This window comes from Chiloscyllium plagiosum, unplaced genomic scaffold, assembly GCF_037043375.1.
Source record: "Chiloscyllium plagiosum isolate Xiang-an unplaced genomic scaffold, Cpla_swu_hap1 HiC_scaffold_7, whole genome shotgun sequence".
Classification (NCBI taxonomy): Eukaryota; Metazoa; Chordata; class Chondrichthyes; order Orectolobiformes; family Hemiscylliidae; genus Chiloscyllium; species Chiloscyllium plagiosum.
Genome location: NW_028270145.1, coordinates 64,410,866 through 64,430,958, shown reverse-complemented (window position 1 = coordinate 64,430,958; position 20,093 = coordinate 64,410,866). Strand labels below are relative to the sequence as shown.

At 41.5% G+C, this 20,093-nt stretch overlaps 1 protein-coding gene across 13 annotated transcripts in view; it reads left to right on the top strand.

Annotated features, from left to right (window-relative positions):
* baz2ba (bromodomain adjacent to zinc finger domain, 2Ba) overlaps nt 1-19,795 on the top strand; it is a 356,889-nt gene extending 337,094 nt beyond the window's left edge. For 12 of the 13 annotated variants that reach the window (XM_087989090.1, XM_087989091.1, XM_043693832.2 and 9 more), the window contains 5 exons: nt 333-468; nt 1,305-1,451; nt 15,925-16,196; nt 18,093-18,236; nt 18,343-19,795. In XM_087989090.1, coding sequence (XP_087845216.1) covers nt 333-468; nt 1,305-1,451; nt 15,925-16,196; nt 18,093-18,236; nt 18,343-18,496 — 853 coding nt within the window. In that variant the 3' untranslated portion in view covers nt 18,497-19,795. Of the gene's footprint in view, nt 1-332; nt 469-1,304; nt 1,452-3,486; nt 5,947-15,924; nt 16,197-18,092; nt 18,237-18,342 lie in introns of those variants that run through there. The other variant, XM_087989093.1, reaches the window with a different exon arrangement.
* Nucleotides 19,796-20,093: the final 298 nt, after the last annotated feature.

The window sequence follows — 20,093 nt, the reverse complement described above, 5'->3', positions numbered from 1 at the left end:
TTCTTGCCTGTTTTCCCCCTTGTTCTTGTGTGTGTGTGATCCATGTGGATCATCCTATCTGCATGGTGCTTTGTAGAGACTTCTTTTACTGTGGATGTTTTTGTCTGCAGGAATGTCCTACGTCATATGGTCCTTTATTAGCTTTAAGGCATGTTGCCACAATGCTATAGGGGAGTTCAAATGCCTAAACGTCATATCAACTCTTTACTGGCTGTGCACACTGCTGTTTAAAATGTTTGGCTTTATGTAATATTTACCTATTTGGCATCATGATCTGAACTGAATTCACTTTATTTAAAAAAAAATGTTTCTTCTTTTGTTGCTTTCAACAGAAGTGAGGAAGACATTGCTCCTGGATTGAAAATGTGGCGTAAAGCCTTGTCTCAAGCTCACAGTGCTGCTCAGGTAGCAATGTGCCTTCAACAGTTAGAGAAGGCTATAGCATGGGAGAAATCAATCATGAAAGTTGTGAGTGCTTTTTCTTTCTAGTATGTTTTAATTCAAGTATATTCTCTCTATTTCTTTGATTACATCTGACTATTAATGTCTGCAGCATGTTTCTTTCAGAAAGTAGAATGAAACAATTTAGAACAGAAATTAGATTAGATTACTTACAGTGTGGAAACAGGCCCTTCGGCCCAACAAGTCCACACCGACCCACCGAAGCGCAACCCAGCCAGATCCATTCCCCTACATTTACCCCTGCACCTAACAGTACAGGCAATTTAGCATGGCCAATTCACCTAACCTGCACATTTTTGGACTGTGGGAGGAAACCGGAGCACCCGGAGGAAACTCACGCAGACACGGGGAGAATGTGCAAACTTCACACAGTCAGTTGCTTGAGGCGGGAATTGAACCCGGGTCTGTGGTGCTGTGAGGCAGCAGTGCTAACCACTGGGCCACCGTGCCACCCAAAATGTAGCTATGTATGTGCCATTTTGATCAGCTTGCCAGGGTGACTGTGTTGGGTGGAACAAAACCCATAAACTTTTTCCCTTTGAAAGTGCTCTGCAAGCGGCTGGGAGAGCTTATCCTTTTTAGAGGAAACAGTTCCAATGATTTCTGTGTTTTGCATTCCAAATGGATATTAGAAATAGGATTTCCAGCACAGCTACACTGAGCAGACCACTGATTAAGATTTATTTTACATTGTTATGATATTTATACATGTGCCTTATATAAGATAATTGTTAGCTGTTGCCTACGCAAAACTGAGCTGTTCAGGTAACAGTAAACAAGAGCTACATGATTTCTTGATACAGTTTAACCTAACCAGATATATTTTCTGTCATTTTGATCAGTACTGCCAGATATGTCGAAAAGGAGATAATGAAGAATTGCTTCTACTTTGTGATGGTTGTGACAAGGGATGTCATACTTACTGCCACAGACCTAAGATTACGACAATTCCAGATGGAGACTGGTTTTGTCCTGCCTGCATTGCTAAGGTATTATAATAGTTCAAACATTTGTACTTAAACAGGTGTTTGCTTAGTACTTTATACTGTGCCATTCATCAACTGTTATGTTTGTGTTTGCAAATTGTATGACATAAGTTTACTCTGTATAGAAATGGATTGTGAATGTAATCAACTAGCATTGAGTGTACCATGTTACATTGCACTTGCAAATCTACTGTTACAATAAAATGATAACAGTTGACATGATGGTTTTACTTTTGAAAATTCCAGTTTAATATTTGGCTCAGTTTTTTTTTCAACTTGACCGTTTATATCTGTTTTTCACATGTTGGTCTTATTGCCAATCTCTTGTACTTCCAAATTTGCACCAATAGACCATTTAATTAAAAAAACAATTCAAACGAGTGCAAGTGCCTGCAAGATTTTGAAAATTGGCAACAAGGATGAGGCAATATTGGATGAATGGAAGATGAGAAATCAGTAAATGGAATGAAAGTAATAAAAATAAGCAATATTGTTCATTATTCGTTCGCTTTTTTTTAACCATGTGTCAAGGTTTTTCTTGGTTTGCTACCAATCCTCACTTCTCTTCAATTTTTTTCCTTTTTCAATGGAAACACTGTTTCTTTTTCTTCATAGGATTTGGACATTACTAGTTAGACTAGCATTTCCTGCCCATCCTGAATTGCTTTCTTGAACCACTGCACTCCTTGGTGTGTACTTAAAATGTGTGGCACAGTGGCTCAGTGGTTAGCACTACTGTCTCACAGCACCAGGGACCCGGGTTCAATTCCAGCCTCTGGCGACTGTCTGTGTGGAGTTTGCACATTCTCCCAGTGTCTGTGTGGGCTTCCTCCAGGTGGTCTGGTTTCCTCCTGCAGTCTAAAGATGTGCAGGTTAAGTAAATTGGCCATGCTAAAATGTCCATAATGTTCAGGGATGTATAGGTTAGGTGCGTATATCAGGGGTAAATGTAGGGGAAAGGATCTGGATGGGATACTCTTCGGAGGGTCGGTGTGGACTTGCTGGGCCGACAGGCCTGTTTCCATACTGTAGGGATTCTAATTCTAAATTCTTGGTGCTTTTAGAAAGGGACTTGTAGGATTTTGAACCATTCAGTTAAGGAGTGGTGATATAGTTTCAAATCAGGAAACTGTGTCACTTTGAGGGAGGAATTTGTGGTAGTGTTCCCATGCACTTGTCCTTCCAGGTGGTAGAAGATATGGGGTTAGAAGGTGCTGCCAAAGGAGCCATAGTGAATGGCTGCAGTGCATCTTGCAATTGATCCACGATGCATTGGTATGAAAGAAGTGAATATTGAAGGTGGCAGATAATGTGCCAGTTAAGGAGACTGTTCTGTTCTGGATGATGATGGGCTTTTTGATTGTTGTTAGAGCTGCAGATGGTTGAGAAAGTGGAGAGTATTCCATCAAGGTGTGACACAATGGCTCACTGATTAACACTGCTGCCTCACAGCATCAGTGATCCAGGTTCGATTCCACCCTCAAGTGACTGCCTTTGTGGAATTTGCACATTCTCTCCATGTCTGCATGTCCTTCTCAGTCCAGTGATTTGCAGGCGAGGTGGATTAACCATGGGAAATGCAGGGTTTCAGGGATTGGCGGGGGAGTGTGGATTAGTGGTGCTGGAAGAGCACAGCAGTTCAGGCAGCATCCAAGGAGCTTTGGTCAGGTTGCTCTTTGGAGGGTTGTTGTGGATTCATTCAGTTGAATGGCCTGCTTTCACACTGTAGAGATTCTATGATTCTATAATAATCTTGACTTGTGCCTTGTAGATGGTGGGCAGATATTTGGAAGGCAGGAAGTGAAATGAGTTACTTCTTGCAGAATTCCTAGCTTCTGTCTTGCTATCCTGGTAAGCACAATACTTTTATGGATTTTCCACTTCAATTTCTGGTGAATAGTAACCTCCCAGGATGTTGATATTTACCAGTGGTAATGCCTTTGAATATCAAGGAGAGCTGATTAGATTTTCTTTTGTTGGTGATGGTCATTGCCTTGCATTTGTGTGACATGAATATTATTTATCACAAATCAAACAGAATCTGAACATGATCTGGATCTTGCTACATATGGACACAGGCTGCATTTGTATCTGAGGAATCATAAATGTTCTGAACATTGTGTAATCGTCAATGAATAACTCCACTTCTGACCTTATGATGAAGTAAAGGCCATTGATAAAGCAGCTGAAGATGTTTGGTCATAGTATACTACCTTGAAAAACTTCTGCATTGATGTCCTGAGACTGAAGTGATTGACTTACAATAATCACAACTGTTTTTCTTTGTGCTAGTTCTGACTCTAACTGTAGAAAGTTTTCCCTGATTCCTATTGATTCCAGTTTTGTCATACTCAATAAAATGATGCATCAGTGTCAATGAAAGTAATTTTCACTTGGCATGTGGCATTCCGCTCTTTTGTTCAAGTTTGGATCAAGGTTGGAGGAGCTGAATTGCCTTAGTTATCAGTGAATAAGTTGTTGTTGAATAGGTACCGTTTGACAGTACTGTTGATGACCATTTCTATCACTTTACTGATCAAGTGTAGACTACTAGGGCAATAATTGCACTGGTAATTGGGAGAGTTGTCCACACTTTAGTCAAACAAAAGTCTCATAGGAACATATCTTCCAAGACAATAGCCCATATGGCATCATCTCCATCACTGTCCTGTCCCACCTGCAGGATAGACCTACATTCAGTGACAGTGGTATACAGTTGGCAAGGGTTGCCCTGTGAGTCCACATTAGTGATGCCAGACTCCATAAAATCTCATGGCATCAGGCTAACAACACCCCAGAATCTCAACACCATCCAGGACATAAAAAGTTCTTGATTGGTATGCCATCTACCTCTCCCTTCATCACTCATGGCAGCTATGTGCTTCATTTATAAGAAGCGCAGTAACAATTCACCAAGGTTCCTTCAATGCACCCACACTATCAACAATTTGAAGAACATGGACAGCAGATGCAAGAGACACCACCATTTGCAAGTTCCTATCTAAGCCATACACAATCCTGACTTTTGAATTGGACCATTGATCCTTCACTGTCACTGGTTCAAGATCTTGAAACTTATTCATAGAATCATACAGTGCAGAAAAGCCCATTGAGTCTGCACTGACATAACTTTGATTGGAATTATTTATTTGCTAACGACCAATAAAAGTGTGTTAATCACAATTTCCTGCACTTGTCCCTTCTCCTTGAATGTCATGATATTTGAAGTGCTCATCCAAATTTTTTTTGAAGGATGTAAGATTTCTGGCCTCCGTTATCTTTGCAGGCAATGCACTCAATATGTTGAGTGAAAATGTTTTTTTTCCCCAAATCCCATCTGAAGCTCCTACCCCTTATCCTAAAATTATGCCCTCTCGTAATTGAAACCTCAACGAAGGGGAACAGCTGCTCTGTATTCACCCTGTCCATACCCCTCAACCTTATACACCTCAATTATTTCACCACTCAATCTTTGCTGCTCTAAAGAAAACAATCCAAGCCGATTTAGTCTCTCCTTATAGCTCAATTAATCCATCCCAGGCATCATCCTGTTGAACCACCTCCATACCCCCTCCAATGCTATCATATCCTTCCTTTGATGAGGCGAACAGAACTGCACACAGTCTTCCAGTTGTGGCCTGGCCACTGCTCATTGCTCTTATACCCTATGCCATGACTGGTCAAAGCAAATATATAATATGCCTCCTCAATATCTTATTCATGTGCTCTGCCTCTTCAGGGATCTGTGAATAATTACCCCAAGATCCGTCTGTTTCTTTAAGTTACCCAGTGTCCTGCCATTCTTGTTTCTTCTTCCAAAGTACATCCCCTCAAACTTGTCAGGTTTAATACTATCTGTCGCTGGTCTGTCCATCTGACCAGCGCATCTATATTTTCTTGTAACCCACAACTATCATCTTTGCTATTAACCACTCTACTAATCTTGGTGTTGTCTACAAATTTGCTTAACAGTCCCCCCCACATTTCATCTATATCATTTGTCTGTATAATAAACAATAAGGGTCCTGGTATTGATCCTTGTGCTACACTGCTGGACAGCAGCCTCTGGTCACTCAAACAGCCTTCTACTAGTATCTTTTGTGCCCTATTACTCAGCCAGTTTCTGATCCATCTCATCAGGTTTCCCTCAATTCCATGTTCTTTACCCTTTTCTCCCACTCCACCAAGGGCATGCGTGTCTTGGGCCTCCTCCATCGACAAACCCTAACCACCCAACACCTGGAGAAAGAACGCCTCACCTTCTGCCTTGGGACCCTCCAACCACATGTGATCAATGTGGATTTCACCATTTTCCTCATTTTCCCTCCCCCAAACGTATCCCAGTCCCAAGCCTCCAATTCGGCACCGCTCTCTTGACCGATCCTACCTGTCCATCTTCCTTCCCACCTATCTGCTCCACCCTCCTCGCTGACTTATCACTTTCATCTACCTGTCAAATTCCCAGCTATCTTCCCCCTAATGTCAGCCCCCTCCCATTTATCTCTCACCACCCCCCCCCCCCCCAACCAGCCCAGAAATGTCGATTTTCCTATTCTTTGGTTGCTCCCTGACCTGCTGTGCTTTTCCAGCACCACACTCTCGACCCTTTTCAAACAGTTTGCCTTGTGGGACCTTGTTAAAAGCCTTGTAAAAATCCATATAAACTATATCAACTGAACGTCCTTCATTCAAAGAATTAATCACATTTTCAAGAAAATTCTAACAAACGTATTAGGCATGATCTCCCTCTGAAAAAAGCCATGTTGACTATCCCTAATTAACCTGCACATTTCCAAGTAGGTATTAATTCACTGTTGAGTTTTCTCTAAAAGTTTGTCTACCACTGACATGAGGCTCATGGTCTGCAATTTACTGGTTCACCTCTACCACCCCTCTTAAAAAGGTGAACCACATTTGCTGTCCTCCAGTCCTCTGGCACTTCCACTGTGGCCAGAGAGCAATTAAAAACCTGTGTCAGGGCCCCTACAGTTTCCTGCCTTGCCTCCCACAGGAGCCTGGGATGCAGTTTATCTGAGCCAGGAGATTTGTCTGTTTTTAAGCCTGTTAGAATCTCCAATACCTTCCCATTTCCTCTGTCAAACTGCGAGTTCCTCACAGCCCTTTTCCTGAATTCTGTATTTATGTACTCCTTTTCGAGAGTGAAAACCAAAAAGAAATATTCATTCAGCACTCTTCCAATATCCTGCAGCTTCAAATGCAGGTCCCCTTCATCCCTAGTGGGATCTATTCTTTCCCTGGTTAACATCTTTCCTTTAATGCATTTATAAAATATCTTGGATTTCCACTAATCCTGTTCACAAGTCCTTTTTCACGGCCTCTTTTTGCTCTTCTCATTGCTTTCACTTCCTGTATTTTTCTAGGGCCACACCTGAATTGCTCCTTTTAGACTCTCCCTATTCTTCTTGCTCATCCAGTCCTGAATTGTCCTAGACGTCCAGGGTTCCCTGAACCTATAACTTCTACACTTCCTTATAAAGGGTACATGTTGGACCTGTGCTCTCCCCAGCTCGTTTTTGAATGCACTCAATTGCTCTACTGTAAACTTACTCGTAAGGAGCTGTTCCCAGTCGACTGTGGCCAGATTTTATTTGAATCAAATCTGCCTTCCACAATCTAATTCCTGGGAGTGTACCTAAGCCAAAAGGACTTCAATAGTTTATGAATGCAACTCACCAGTGCCTTCTTGAGGACAATTGAAGATGGGTAATAAATACTTGCCAAAGACACCGAAACCCAGGAGCAAATATATTTTAAAAACTAACCTTTTTTATGAAACCTTATTGAATGCTGTTTGAATGGCCAGATAAACTACACCTGCTATTACATCCTTAAGAACGCTTGAGAAATTTATCTGACAAGATTTCCCTTTTGTAAAAATCATGTTGACTTGTTCTAATCATACTGTATTTTTCTTAGGGCATTGCAGGTTTTCGCAGTTTCCCAAGATTAATGTCAGGCTAGCTAGCTTGCACAGTTTTTTTTTGTCTCTTTCTCTCTCCCTTGACCAGCAATGTCTTATTTGCAGTTCAAGTGGACGTTAAATGAGAGTGCTATAAGGCCAACATCAGAGTCTACTGGAATCTTACTTGGAATAATTAAATAATTTGCATTTAAAAATTCATTATCAGGATGTCATTCAGTTGGTGAGAGTCCATTTAATACCCATCCCAAGTTACCTTCAGGGTTCGCACATATCTTGATGACTTAAGCCAATGCAGTCTGTGAGGTACAGTATATGTTCTCCTCCAATGCTACTAAATGGAGAATTCCACAATATCGATCCAGTGATTATGAGCATTGTGTTTGAATGCTGCTACTTGGGAAGCTTTAATTTTTTTTGCAGCCATTATGTTTATATGAGATAGATGGATATTTTGGGTGAAGGTATCCATTTTAATCATGTGTTTATGCTACATTTATAATAATATTTGTTTTCTTTTGGTATGTGTTTAACTGTCCCCATGACCAATTGTAATTATTAAAATTATTTTATCTTCTGAGAACCTTCCTGATATGACTTCCATAATTTAAGCTTTTAAAAGTCCTAAGCTATTGTCTGTTTCAAATCATTTTGCAGTGTGAGTTAGCTTATCTTACTCCCGTAACGTGTTCAAATGATCTAATCTGAACAGAAACAGTACGACTCTCACTACAAAGCAGATGAAAACGTACATGGAAATCTCTGCTAATTTTCACAGTAAACATAATGCAAACAATGATTCTGAGTTCACGATACTCCTTTTTTTAAAATGTACCATTTTTCAGTTGTAAATTATAATTCATTTCTTAAGACCATATTAGATTAGATTTGATTAGATCAGATTCCCTACAGAGTGGAAACAGGCCCTTCGGCCCAACAAGTCCACACCAACCCTCTGAAGAGTAATGCACCTACCACTATGGGCAATTTAGCATGGCCAATTCACCTGACCCACACATCTTTGGACTGAAAGGAAACTGGAGAACCCGGAGGAAAACCACGCAGACACAGGAAGAATGTGCAAACTCCACGCAGATAGTTGCAAGAGGCTGCAATCGAACCTGGGTCCCTGGCACTGCGACGCAGCAGTGCTAACCATTGAGCCACCTTTCTTTATATAAATGGGAGGATCCATGATAGAATTATAGAACCAGAAAGTCTCAGACTGGATGGAATCATTGCTCCACATTTCTGGTGTCCGAACAATTTAGTCCACAACATGTTCATTTTCAAGGCTTGGGTCCAATTTTTACACGGCAATCTAATTTACTAATCGCAATAAATTCCCTTGGTAAACTGTTCCAACTATCTTTTCCTAAACATACTGTCTCTCGTGTTGTTCTCTCATGGTGTTACAAATATGCTGATTGGTCCCCTTAGGAATGAGGAGGAATCTTTTCCCTAAGGGTGATACATTTATAGAATTCTTTATCATGGAAGGCTGTTGAACCCGTAACTCAAAGGTTTAAGCAACAGGTGAAACTAGCTACTTCATGCTGCGATTATACAGTAGCAGCACAAATTGAGTTTGCCGCTAACAAGATGCTGCCATCAAACTAAAAAGAGATGCTAATTAAAAAGTGAAAGAACTGTAGATGCTGTAAATCAGAAACAAAACAGAAGTTGCTGGAAAAGCTCAGCAGGTCTGGCAGCATCGGTAAAGAGATACTGTTTCGGGTCCAGTAAGCCGCCTTCAGAACTGATGGTAGCTCGGAAACTGTCAGTTTATATGTAGAAGATGGAGTGGGGCAAGGGGGTAAGGACTAAACGATAGGTAGGGATAGAGCCCTGCATATTTGGACTGACAAAGGAGTCGATAATGATCTGGCTGGGAGAGCCGATAGCTGTTAATGGAGACTGCTAGTCGCGAACAATAGGTAGCGTGTAATGGCAGACTATATGATAACAAGGCCTGGGTGTGTGGGAAATAGGGCTAGGACGTGGGGGGAATTCAGGCCCTAAAATTATTGAACTCGATATGGAGTCCAAAGGGCTGCAGGGTTCCTAAGCGGAAAATGAGGCGTTGTTCTTCCAGCTTGCACTGAACTTCACTGGAGCATTGTAGCAAACTAAGACAGAAATAACAAAAACAGAAGTTGCTGGAAAGGCTCAGCAGGACTGACAGCATCTGTGAAAAGAAATCAGGTAATGGTTTGGGACCCCAGCAGCTTCTGTTTTTGATTCTGATTTATAGCATCCGTAGTTCTTTCGGTTTTTACTGAGACAGACGTTGGCCAGGAAACAGGGTGATGTAGTAAAGTGGCAGGCAGCTGGAAGCTGATGGTCTTTTTTCCAGGGAGAACATATATGTTCAGTGAAGCTATCACCCAGTCTACGCTTTGTTTCCCCACTGTAGAGGAGACCACATTGTGAGCAGCGGATGCAGTAGACTAGATTGTGAGAAGCACAGGTAAAGTGCTGCTTCATCTACAGGGTATGTTTGGGCCTTGGATACTGAAGAGGGAGGAGATAAATGGACGGGTGTTACACCTTTGGCGGTTGAAGGTGCTTTGGGCTGTGAGGGCAAGAGTTGGGATTAAAGGAAGAGTGGACCAGGGTGTCCTGCGGAAGGCGGTGGTGGCATCTCATTGGAGGTGGCGCAAATGGCGGCTGATGAACCTCCGAATGTGGATACTGGTGGGATGGTATGTAAGGACAAGGGGGATCCCTATTGCTATTGTGGGAGGGAAGAGAGGGGGGTGAGCGTGGGAATGCGGGAGGTGGGTCTCACCCAGTTGAGGGCCCTGTCGACAACGGTACTGGAGGATCCTCGGTTGAGGAAGAAGGTGGACATTTTGGAGGCTCTCTTGTCCAATTTAGCCTCATCAGAACACATGCGACGGAGACAGGAACTGGGAGAGTGGAGTGGAGTCTTTACAGGAAACGGGTACGAAGATGTATAGTCTAGGTAGCTGTGGGAGTCAGTGGGTTTATAGTGAATATTAATGGCCAGTCTATCCCCAGAAATGGAAACCGATGTCAAGGAAGGGAGGAGTCTGAGATGGACCAGGTGAAAGTGAGGGCAGGGTGGACATTGGATGTGAAATCAATGAACTTTCTCAATTCCAGATGAGAGAGGGAAGCAGCACTAATGATGTCATCAATTTATCAGAGAAAGAGTTTTGGATGGGGGTCAGAATAGAACTGGAACAAAGAATGTTCCACATACCCCACGAAGAGACAGGCGTAACTGGGGCCATGGCCACCCGTCTGACCTGAAGAAAAGTAATTAAAAGAGAAATTATTGAGGGTGAGGATGAGCTTGGCCAAGCGGAGGAGGGTGGTGATGGATGGGAACTGGACCAAATGCCAGGATTTGTTATCCGTATCAATTGCCTTTGAATTGACTGGCTTACAAGGCAATTTCAGAAACCAGTTATGAATCAACCACATTGCCATGGAACTGAAGTCTTGTATAGGCCAGACAAGGTAGGATTATCCTTCTAAAGACCCTGATAGCTTTTTACCATAATTGATGTTGTTCTCATGACTGAGAATAGCTTTCTATTCCAGAGGTTTGTTACTTTAAATTTCACTAGTTGCTGTTTTGAAATTTTTACAAATTTGTTCATTTGTGGGATGTGGGCATTGCTGGCTGGCCAGCATTTATTGCCCATCTCGAGTTGTCCTTGAGAAGAGTGGTGATGAGCTGCCTTCTTGAACCACTGCAGTCCACCTGCTGTGGGCTGACTCTCAATGCCATTAGGGAGGGAATTCCAGAACTTTGAACTTGCAACAAAGCAAACGGCAATGTATTTCCAAGTCAGGATGGTGAGTGCTTGGAGGTGGACTTAATGATGATGGTGTTCCTATATATTTATTCCCTTATCCTTCTAAATGGGTTTGGAAGGTGCTGTCTGAGGATCGTTGGTGAACTTCTGCAGTGCACATTGTAGATAGTACACCCTGCTGCTACTAAGCATCGAAGGTGGAGGACGTAGATGCTTGTCGCTATCGTGCCAATCAAGCAGGCTGCTTTGTCCTGGAAGGTTTCAAGCTTCTTTAGTGTAGGGGCTGCACTAATCCAGGCATTGGGAAGTATTCTGTCACACTTCTGACTTGTGCCTTGCAGATGGTGGACAGGCTTTGGGGAGTCAGGAAGTGTGTTACTCCCCACAGAATTCCTAGCCTCTGATCTGCTGTTGTAGTCACTGTATTTATGTGGTGAGCAGTTGAGTTTCTGATCAATTAAATCCCCCAGGATGTTGATATTGAGGGATTAAGTGATGGTAACACCAATGAATGTCAAGTGGTGGTGGTTAGATTGTCTCTTATTGGTGATGGTCATAGCCTGGCATTTGTGTGGCTCAAATGTTACTTGCCACTTCTCAGCCCAAGCCTGGATATTGTCCAGATTTTGGTGGATAACATTGTGCAATCATCAGTGAACATCCCCACTTCTGACCTTATGATGGAAGGAAGGTCATTGATGAAGCAGCTGGTGATGGTTGGGCCTACGACACTAACCTGAGGGACTCCTGCAGAGATGTCCTGAAGCTGAGATGACTGACCTCCAACAACTACAGGGAGAAAGTGTGGACTGCCGATGCTGGAGATCAGAGATCGAGAGTGTGGTGTTGGAAAAGCACAGCAGGTCAGGCAGCATCCGAGCAGCAGGAGAATCGATGTTTCGGACGTAATGAAGGGCTTGTGCCCGAAACATCGATTCTCCTCGGAAGCTGCCTAACCTGCTTTGCTTTTTCAGCACCACACTCTTGACTCCAACAACCACGACCATTTCCTTTGTGTCAGGTATGACTCTAACCACTGGAGAGTTTTCCTCCGGATCCCCATTGATTCCAGTTTTGCTTGGGCTCCTTGATGCCACAGTCTGTCAAATGAAGCCTTGATGTCAAGGGTGGTCACTCTCACCTCATCTTTGGAATTCCGTTGTTTTGTTCATGTTTGAAGCACTGCTATAATGAGGTCAAGAGCTGAGTGGCCCTGGCAGAACCCAAATTGAGTATCACTAAGTAGGTTATTGATAGCACTGTTGATGACACATTCCATCACTTTACTGATGATTGTGAGTAGACTGATGGGGCAGTAATTGGCCGAGTTGGATTTGTCTTTTTTCTTTTATGTACAGGACATACTTGGGCAATTTTCCACATTGTTGGGTAGATGCTAGTATTATAACTACTGTATACTGGAATAGGTTGGTTAGGGGAGCACCAAGTTCTGGAGCACAAGTCTTCACTACTGTTGCAAGAATATTGTCAGGATCTGTAGCCTTTGCAATATTTAGTGTCTCCAACCATTTCTTGATATCGAGTGGAGTCAGTTGAATTGGCTGAAGACTGGTATCTGTACTGCTGGTGACCACGGGAGGAGACTGAGATGGATCAAGCACTCGGCACTTCTGGCTGAAGATTGCTGCAAAAGCTTCAGCCTTACGTTTTGCACTGATGTACTGGGCTCTTCCATCATTGAGGATGGGGCTGTTTGTGGAGCTGCCTATTCCAGTGAGATGTTACCACGGTAGGTGGCAGGACTGCAGAGCTTAGATCTTATCCATTGTTTGTGGAATCATTTAGCTCTGTCTATCACTTGCTCTTTATGCTGTTTGGCATGCAGGTAATCCTGTTTGGTGGCTTCACCAGGTTGATATGTCATCTTCAGATATGCATGATACTGCTCCTTGTCTGCCCTCCTCAGCTCTGTTGAACCAGGGTTGATCCCCTGGCTTGATGATAATGGTTGAGTAAGGGATGTGCAGGGCCATAACTTTTACAGATTGTGCTGGAGTGCAATTCTACTGCTGGTGATTGCCCACAGTGCAGCATGGATGTCCAGTCTTGACTTGCTGGATCTGTTCGAAGTATATTCCGTTTAGCACGGTGGTCATGCCACATGAGACAGTGGCGATTATTCTCATTGTGAAGCTGGGACTTCATCTCCACAAAGACTTTGCGGTGGTCGCTCTTACTGGTACTGTCATAGACAGATGCATGCAGCAGGCAGATTAGTAAGGATAAGTTCAAGTATGTTTTTCCATCTTGTTGGTTCTCTCATAACCTGCCGCCGTCTCAGTCGAGCAATTTTCCTTTAGGATCTAACCAGCTTGGTCAGTAGTACTGTTGCCGAGCTACTCTTGGCGGTGGACATTGAAATCCCTCACCGAGAGTATATTTTGTGCCCTTGCCATCCTCACTGCTCCAAGTGTTGTACAGCGTGGAGGAGTACCAATTCATCAGTTGAGGGAGGATGGTATCTGATAATCAGTAGTTTTCCATGCCCATGTTTAACCTGAAACCATGAGACTTCATGGGGTCTAGAATAAATGTTGAGGACTCCCAGGACAACTCTATCCTGACTGTGTAACACTGCCGCTACCTCTGCTGAGTCTGACCTGTTGGTGGGATAGGACATATCCAGGAATGGTGATGATGGGATCTACAAAGTATCATTCTGTGAATATGACTGTCAGGCTGTGGTTTGACTAGTCTGTGAGACAGCCCTCCTATTTTTGGCACTAGCCCCCAGATGTTATTGTGGAGGAGTTTTCAGGGTCAACAGGGCTGTTTCTGCCGTTGTCTTTTTCGGTGCCTAGGTCAACGTTAGGTGATCTGTTAGGTTTCATTTCTTTGAGACTTTATTCAACTGAATGGCGAGCTTGGCCATTTTAGAGGGCAGTTAAAAGTCAACCACATTGCTGTAGGTCCGGAGTCACATGTAGACCAGGCCAGGTTGGGATAGCAGATATGGGATTAGGGGTCATTTATTAACTTGGAGAGATGACTGGCTGATGGGTAGAGTCAGGGATAAATGAGTTTTCTCCTGGATGGCAAGATGTTACGGGGTGGGGGTGTGGCAGGCACAGGGTTCGGTCCTTGGACCCCAGCTATTTACAATCTATATTAATGACTTGGATATAGGGATAGCAGGCTCTAGCACCAAATTTGCAGACAACACAAAAATAGGCGGGATGGTAAATTGCAATGAGGAAATAAGAACCTTACAAATAGATATAGATAGGTTAGGAGAGTGGACCAAGGTGTGGCAGATGGAGTTTAATGTGAATAAGTATGAGGTCATGCATTTTGGTCGAAAAAATGGAAAGGCAACCTATTATCTAAATGGGGAGAGACTTCGGAGTGCTCCGGTACAGAGGGATTTGTGTGTCCTCATTCATGAGTCACAGCAGATAATAAAGCGAGTGGAATGTTAGCTTTTATAGCTAAAAGAATAGAATTTAACAGTAAGGAAGTATTGTTGCAACAATGCAAGGCTTTGGTGAGACCACACCTGGAGTATTGTGTGCAGTTTTGGTCCCCTTATTTGAGGAAAGATGTGGTGACGTTGGAGGCAGTTCAGAGGAGGCTCACTAGATTGATCTCTGAGATATGGGCGGCATGGTGGCACAGTGGTTAGCACTGCTGCCTCACAGCACCGGAGACCTGGGTTCAATTCCCGTCTCAGGCGACTCTCTGGGTGCAGTTTGCATATTCTCCCCGTATCTGCGTGGGTTTCCTCCCACAGTCCAAAAATGTGCAGGTTAGGTGAATTGGCCATGCTAAATTGCCCGTAGTGTTAGGTGTAGGGGAATGGGTTGGGTTGCGCTTTGGCGGGTCGGTGTGGACTTGTTGGGCCGAAGGGCCTGTTTCCACACTAAGTAATCCAATCTAATCTAATCTAATAAGGGGATTGTCATATGAAGAGAGATTGAACAGTTTAGGCCTATACTCTCTGGAATTTAGAAGAGTGACGGGAGATCAAATTGGGGTCAATTGGGGAGATCAAATTCAAGATGATAACAGGCATGCATCAAATAGACGTGGAGGGAATGCTTCTTTTGTGGGGCATTCTGGGATGAGAAGTCATAGTCCTAGGATAAGGGGTAGCAAATTTAACAGTTGAGAAACTCCTACTTCCAAAGGGTTGTAAATCTGTGGAACTCGCTAATCCAAAGACTGATGGATGCTGGGATAGTGAGTAAATTTAAGGAGGAGTGAGACAGATGTTTAATTGGTAATGGGTTGAAGAGAAATGAAGAGAAGGCAGGAAAATGGGGGTGAGGAGCATATTAGCTACGATCAAATAGCAGAGCAGACTCAGTAGGCTGAATGGCCTAATTCTGGTCCTATATTTTATGAATTTATTACTACTTTTGATTTGTCACCCTAAATTCTCCACTAACATTTTCTTGATAATTGAATCTACAATTGTTTGGTACTGATGAAGCATGGAGATCCTGAACATGCATATTAAGTATGATGATGCTGAGAACTGAATTCCTCACTTCTGTATTTCTGAATGCCGGACAAATAAATTTTGGAGTTCTCCAAATGATAGGATTTCCAATATGTACTGGTAGAAGGCTTTCTGACCAGTGATATGGTCTGATCTTTCAAATGTGACAAATGTGACAATAGTGAAATTGTGCAGTTGGAAAAGACTTTGCAAAATATATGATGAAATTCTGTAATGTTTGCTACACTAATATACTCTAATGTGATTATTTTCTTTTGGTAGGCAAGTGGTCAGTCCCCACGGAGTAAAAAGTTCCTAAGTCGTCCAAGAAAAAGTTTTGAACAGAAGAAGGGTAGAAGGTTATCTGGAGCCAGTGTTAGTGATGAAGAGGAAACAGCTAGTACCAGCAGCACTCCAAAGAAAGGAGGAAAAGAATCCAAAAAACGAAAGATGGATGACAGCTCATCTTTGAACTCACCTAGGCTAGAGGGTCCATCACCTACCAAGAAGTGGAAAACTGTAAAAGATAATAGCAAGGATTTGGCTTTGTGCAGGTATGAACTGGTCTTTCACATACATAGATGTGTTTAATATAAATAATTAACTTTGATCCAGTGTGACCCATAATTCTTGGAAGAATCATTAATGGGGTGTGGGTATTGCAGGTTACCCTTGAGAAGTTAGTGGTGAGCTACCTTCTGGAATGACTGCAGTTCATTTGGTGTAGGTACATCCACAGTGGTGTTAGGAAGGTAGACCCAGGATTTTGATGCAGTCACACTGAGGAAATGGTGATTATATTTCCAAGTCAAGCTGGTGCATGGCTTCGAAGAGAACCTGCAGGTTTCCTATGTTTTTTGCTGCACTGTCCTTTCAGATTGTAATGGTTGTGGGTTTGGAAGGTATTGTCTAAGAAGACTTGGCGAATTTCTGCGGTGCATCTTGTGGCTACTACACACTGTTGCTTATGCTGAGCATCGCTTTGGTAGGAATGTTTGTGAATGTGGCAGCAATCAAGAGAGCTGCTTTGACTTGGATGGTGTCGAGCTGCTTGAGTTTTGTTGGAACAGCATTCACGGAGTATTCCCTCACAGTCCTGTCCTATGCCTTGTGGGTGGTGAACAGGTTTTTGGAGTCTTACTCAGGTTCTCTTCCCATATTACCAGCCCCTTGCTGTCTGTGGGGAAAGATTGTTAAAATCTAAATTTGTTAAATTCATTATTAGGGTCAGAAGCCCAATGAAACCAAAGGCTGTTATCCTTAAGTTTACATTGACATTTATTGGTTGATGTGGAAGGCTGAGCTTAGAGAGAGAATTGGTCAGAAGTTCTGTAATATGTAAAAGGATGAAGCTGTTCAACTAGCATTTGTTTTTCCCAATCTACACTGGATCTCGGCAATGAACACCAAATTGCTGGTTTAGACGAAATATGAGGAAATCTCATTTTGACATTTGAATCCTGTCTGGTGGTATTGAAGCAGTTGAATTGGCTGATTTGTCAGCTGCTCTGCATAGAGTGAAATATGCTGGGCACAGAGAGCAGGTATTGGGCTTGATGGAGCACTGGAGCATTGCAACAAAGAATGAATAATGAAAAGGCGGGAGGGGAAAGATCTTTTTGAAAAAATAGTATTAGAGGATAGTGTTTGAGATAGCAGAAATGATAGTGAACTATCTGTCAAACAGTTTAAACAGAATATTCCAGAGCTTAGTCATCAGGCAGTTGATGGCACAGCTTTTTGTGGAAGCATTCTCTAGCGTTCTACATCTTTTTGAGTGATGAGTTATTTCTTGATTTCAATCCAAAATGATCTACTTAAATTTTAAGTTTTATTTCCTCTCATTAGAATGTATTTCTGAAACAACTGCTTGTACTTTGTATATGTTTTCTTGCAATTAATAGCTTTTTACATTCTTTCCACTTTTGCTTTAATTGTGTGAGACCTTTCTTGTAATGTGATTCTGAACCTTAACTTGTTTGTTGACCATTAACTACACAGATGGTACTTTTGACTTTGAGGGACAGGTTTTGGCATTGTACTGAACATTTCCCCCACTGTTTGTAAACTTGTCCATGGACAGTTAAACACAGTTTACTGCTGTCATTTTATTTCCCATCCTTTCTAAATTTATCTTAAATTTAAAACCTTGGTTTATAATTTTCCCTCCTGGCTCACAAACCTTATAGCAAATTCTGACAATTGATGGCACTGGCTTACTGTAAGATTTATTAATTAATTTTGTTTTTATTACTAATCATTAAAAATATTGTAGTCTTCATTTTCGCCTTGCTGATTATCATATTCTTTTAGAAAAGCAATTTGAATGCATTCTCAATATTTATTGCATTTGTCACTTGAGATGTTCTGTTTCTCTCAGTTTGATGTAATTTGAAACTTGCTTGTGTTGAAACTTCATTGAAGTTGAGTAACTTTTTTTTTGAAAACAGCATTATGCTATCGGAGTTGGAAACCCATGAGGATGGTTGGCCCTTTTTACTCCCTGTGAACTCCAAACTGGTACCAGGATATAGAAAGGTTATCAAGAAACCCATGGACTTCTCTACAATTAGAGAAAAACTCAGCAATGGATTGTAAGCATCAGAATATTTTTCGTCCATCATATTTGAAGTAATCAAAATCAGATAGATGTATCTTTCATTTAGCAATAACTGATTCCTAAACCACATTCTTTTCTAGATATCCTAATACCGAAGTATTTGCTGTGGATGCAAGACTAGTATTTGACAACTGTGAAACATTTAATGAAGACGATTCAGATATAGGCAGAGCTGGTCACAACATGAGGAGATTTTTTGAGAAGCGATGGGCTGAGCTTTTTAAGGGAAGCTAATGCAATCACAATATGAATTAAAATATACGACATTTGGACCAGCAGCCTGAAATACTGGTGTCTTCAAATCTGTAGGGAAGTGCAGGATAATTTGCACAAAAGCAACAGATACTTCACATCACTGCTTACGATAGGGAAGTATCAGCCAAGGATTATTGTCGAAAAGAAGGTTTGCTCCTTTGGAGATCATAGCTCTTGAACTATGGAAATGTTTTACGGACAGCTTCGGTAGAACAGGGAAGCACACCCAAAGAGTTCAGTGGCATGGGGTGGTCCTAGTGCAATAGCAAACAATATTTCAAAAACGCACTGAAATAATATACAACCACCAGAGCTGTAAAAGGGGACTGGAATTTCTCTCCCCTTTTATGTAAAAAAAAAATGGAAGTAAATGGAAAAAATCTTGAATTTTTTCGTAGCTTATTTTAGTGAATGTATTTAATTTTTGTTAATTTATGAGTAAAATGTCAAGTCTTCATTTTCTATGAAAAGGAAGAGGCAGCAAAATTGCTTTAAATCTTCAAGGAAATAAAACAACGAATGTTTTTGAATAATAAAACAAAGCCAATTAATAATTGTTTACACTGTTCTGTCCGGGAAGGACACTGGAGAACCTGTTGTTACTGTAGACATAATTTACAGATCTGCTTATCAATGCACCACCTACTTAGTCTCAAGGTAAATTCAAGAACAGTGGATCAACAAAGAAACATCTGTATATAATTGTTCATTATTGTTAATATTAATTAAGTCTTGTTCAGATATGTATGATGTGTACATATTGTTTGCAGGCATTGAATATTGTTATGCCTTAGAATAACCGTAGCATTTTATTTTAGTGTTAAAATTATTATACATATATGGCTTGTACATATCCTCTACAAACACTGTGGAATCTCCTAATGTTGGGTAGTGCCTGCCTTTAAAACAGGGTGTAGGGGATATTAGGTTTTCCATTTTCTATTTTTGTTATATAATTTTGAGCCACTGTGGTCTCAAATTCCAATGTAATCATTTGTATCCATACAATAAATTACAATTTCCTATACACAGTATTTTTCATAATGCATTTCCCTCCATCTGCCTTGCCACGAAACCTGGTACACAATGGCTCTTTGTAAGCACTGTGTTTTGCAGTGGCCAGTTGGAGGCAGCTCAGATCAGAAATTTTTGTACCTGAGTCAAAGTACTTGAAGTTATTTTATTTAAATATGTTGTGAAAAAGGGTAGTTTCTTTCTTAGGAGCATTATTTTTCACTAGTATGTGTGGCACGGACATAATAAAAGGGTGTTTTCCAATTCTGTTTTCTATTTGTTTTGATTTCTATAATCTACAGAATATTTTACTACTCTGTTGATCATGAAAACTTTTATAAATTAATTTCAATACAAGTGTGTACATAATATGTAATATAAAAATATTTTGTCTGTTTCATCTGCTGATGAACCATATCATAGATTAACTGATAGCTAACTCACTAAAGCAAATTGCACCATTTTATAGCAGTTTTAAACTAGCTATATTGAATGTGGCCCACTTTGACAAAATCATCAAGAGCTGTTAGTTTTTTTGACATACTAGAAACGAATCAGTAAA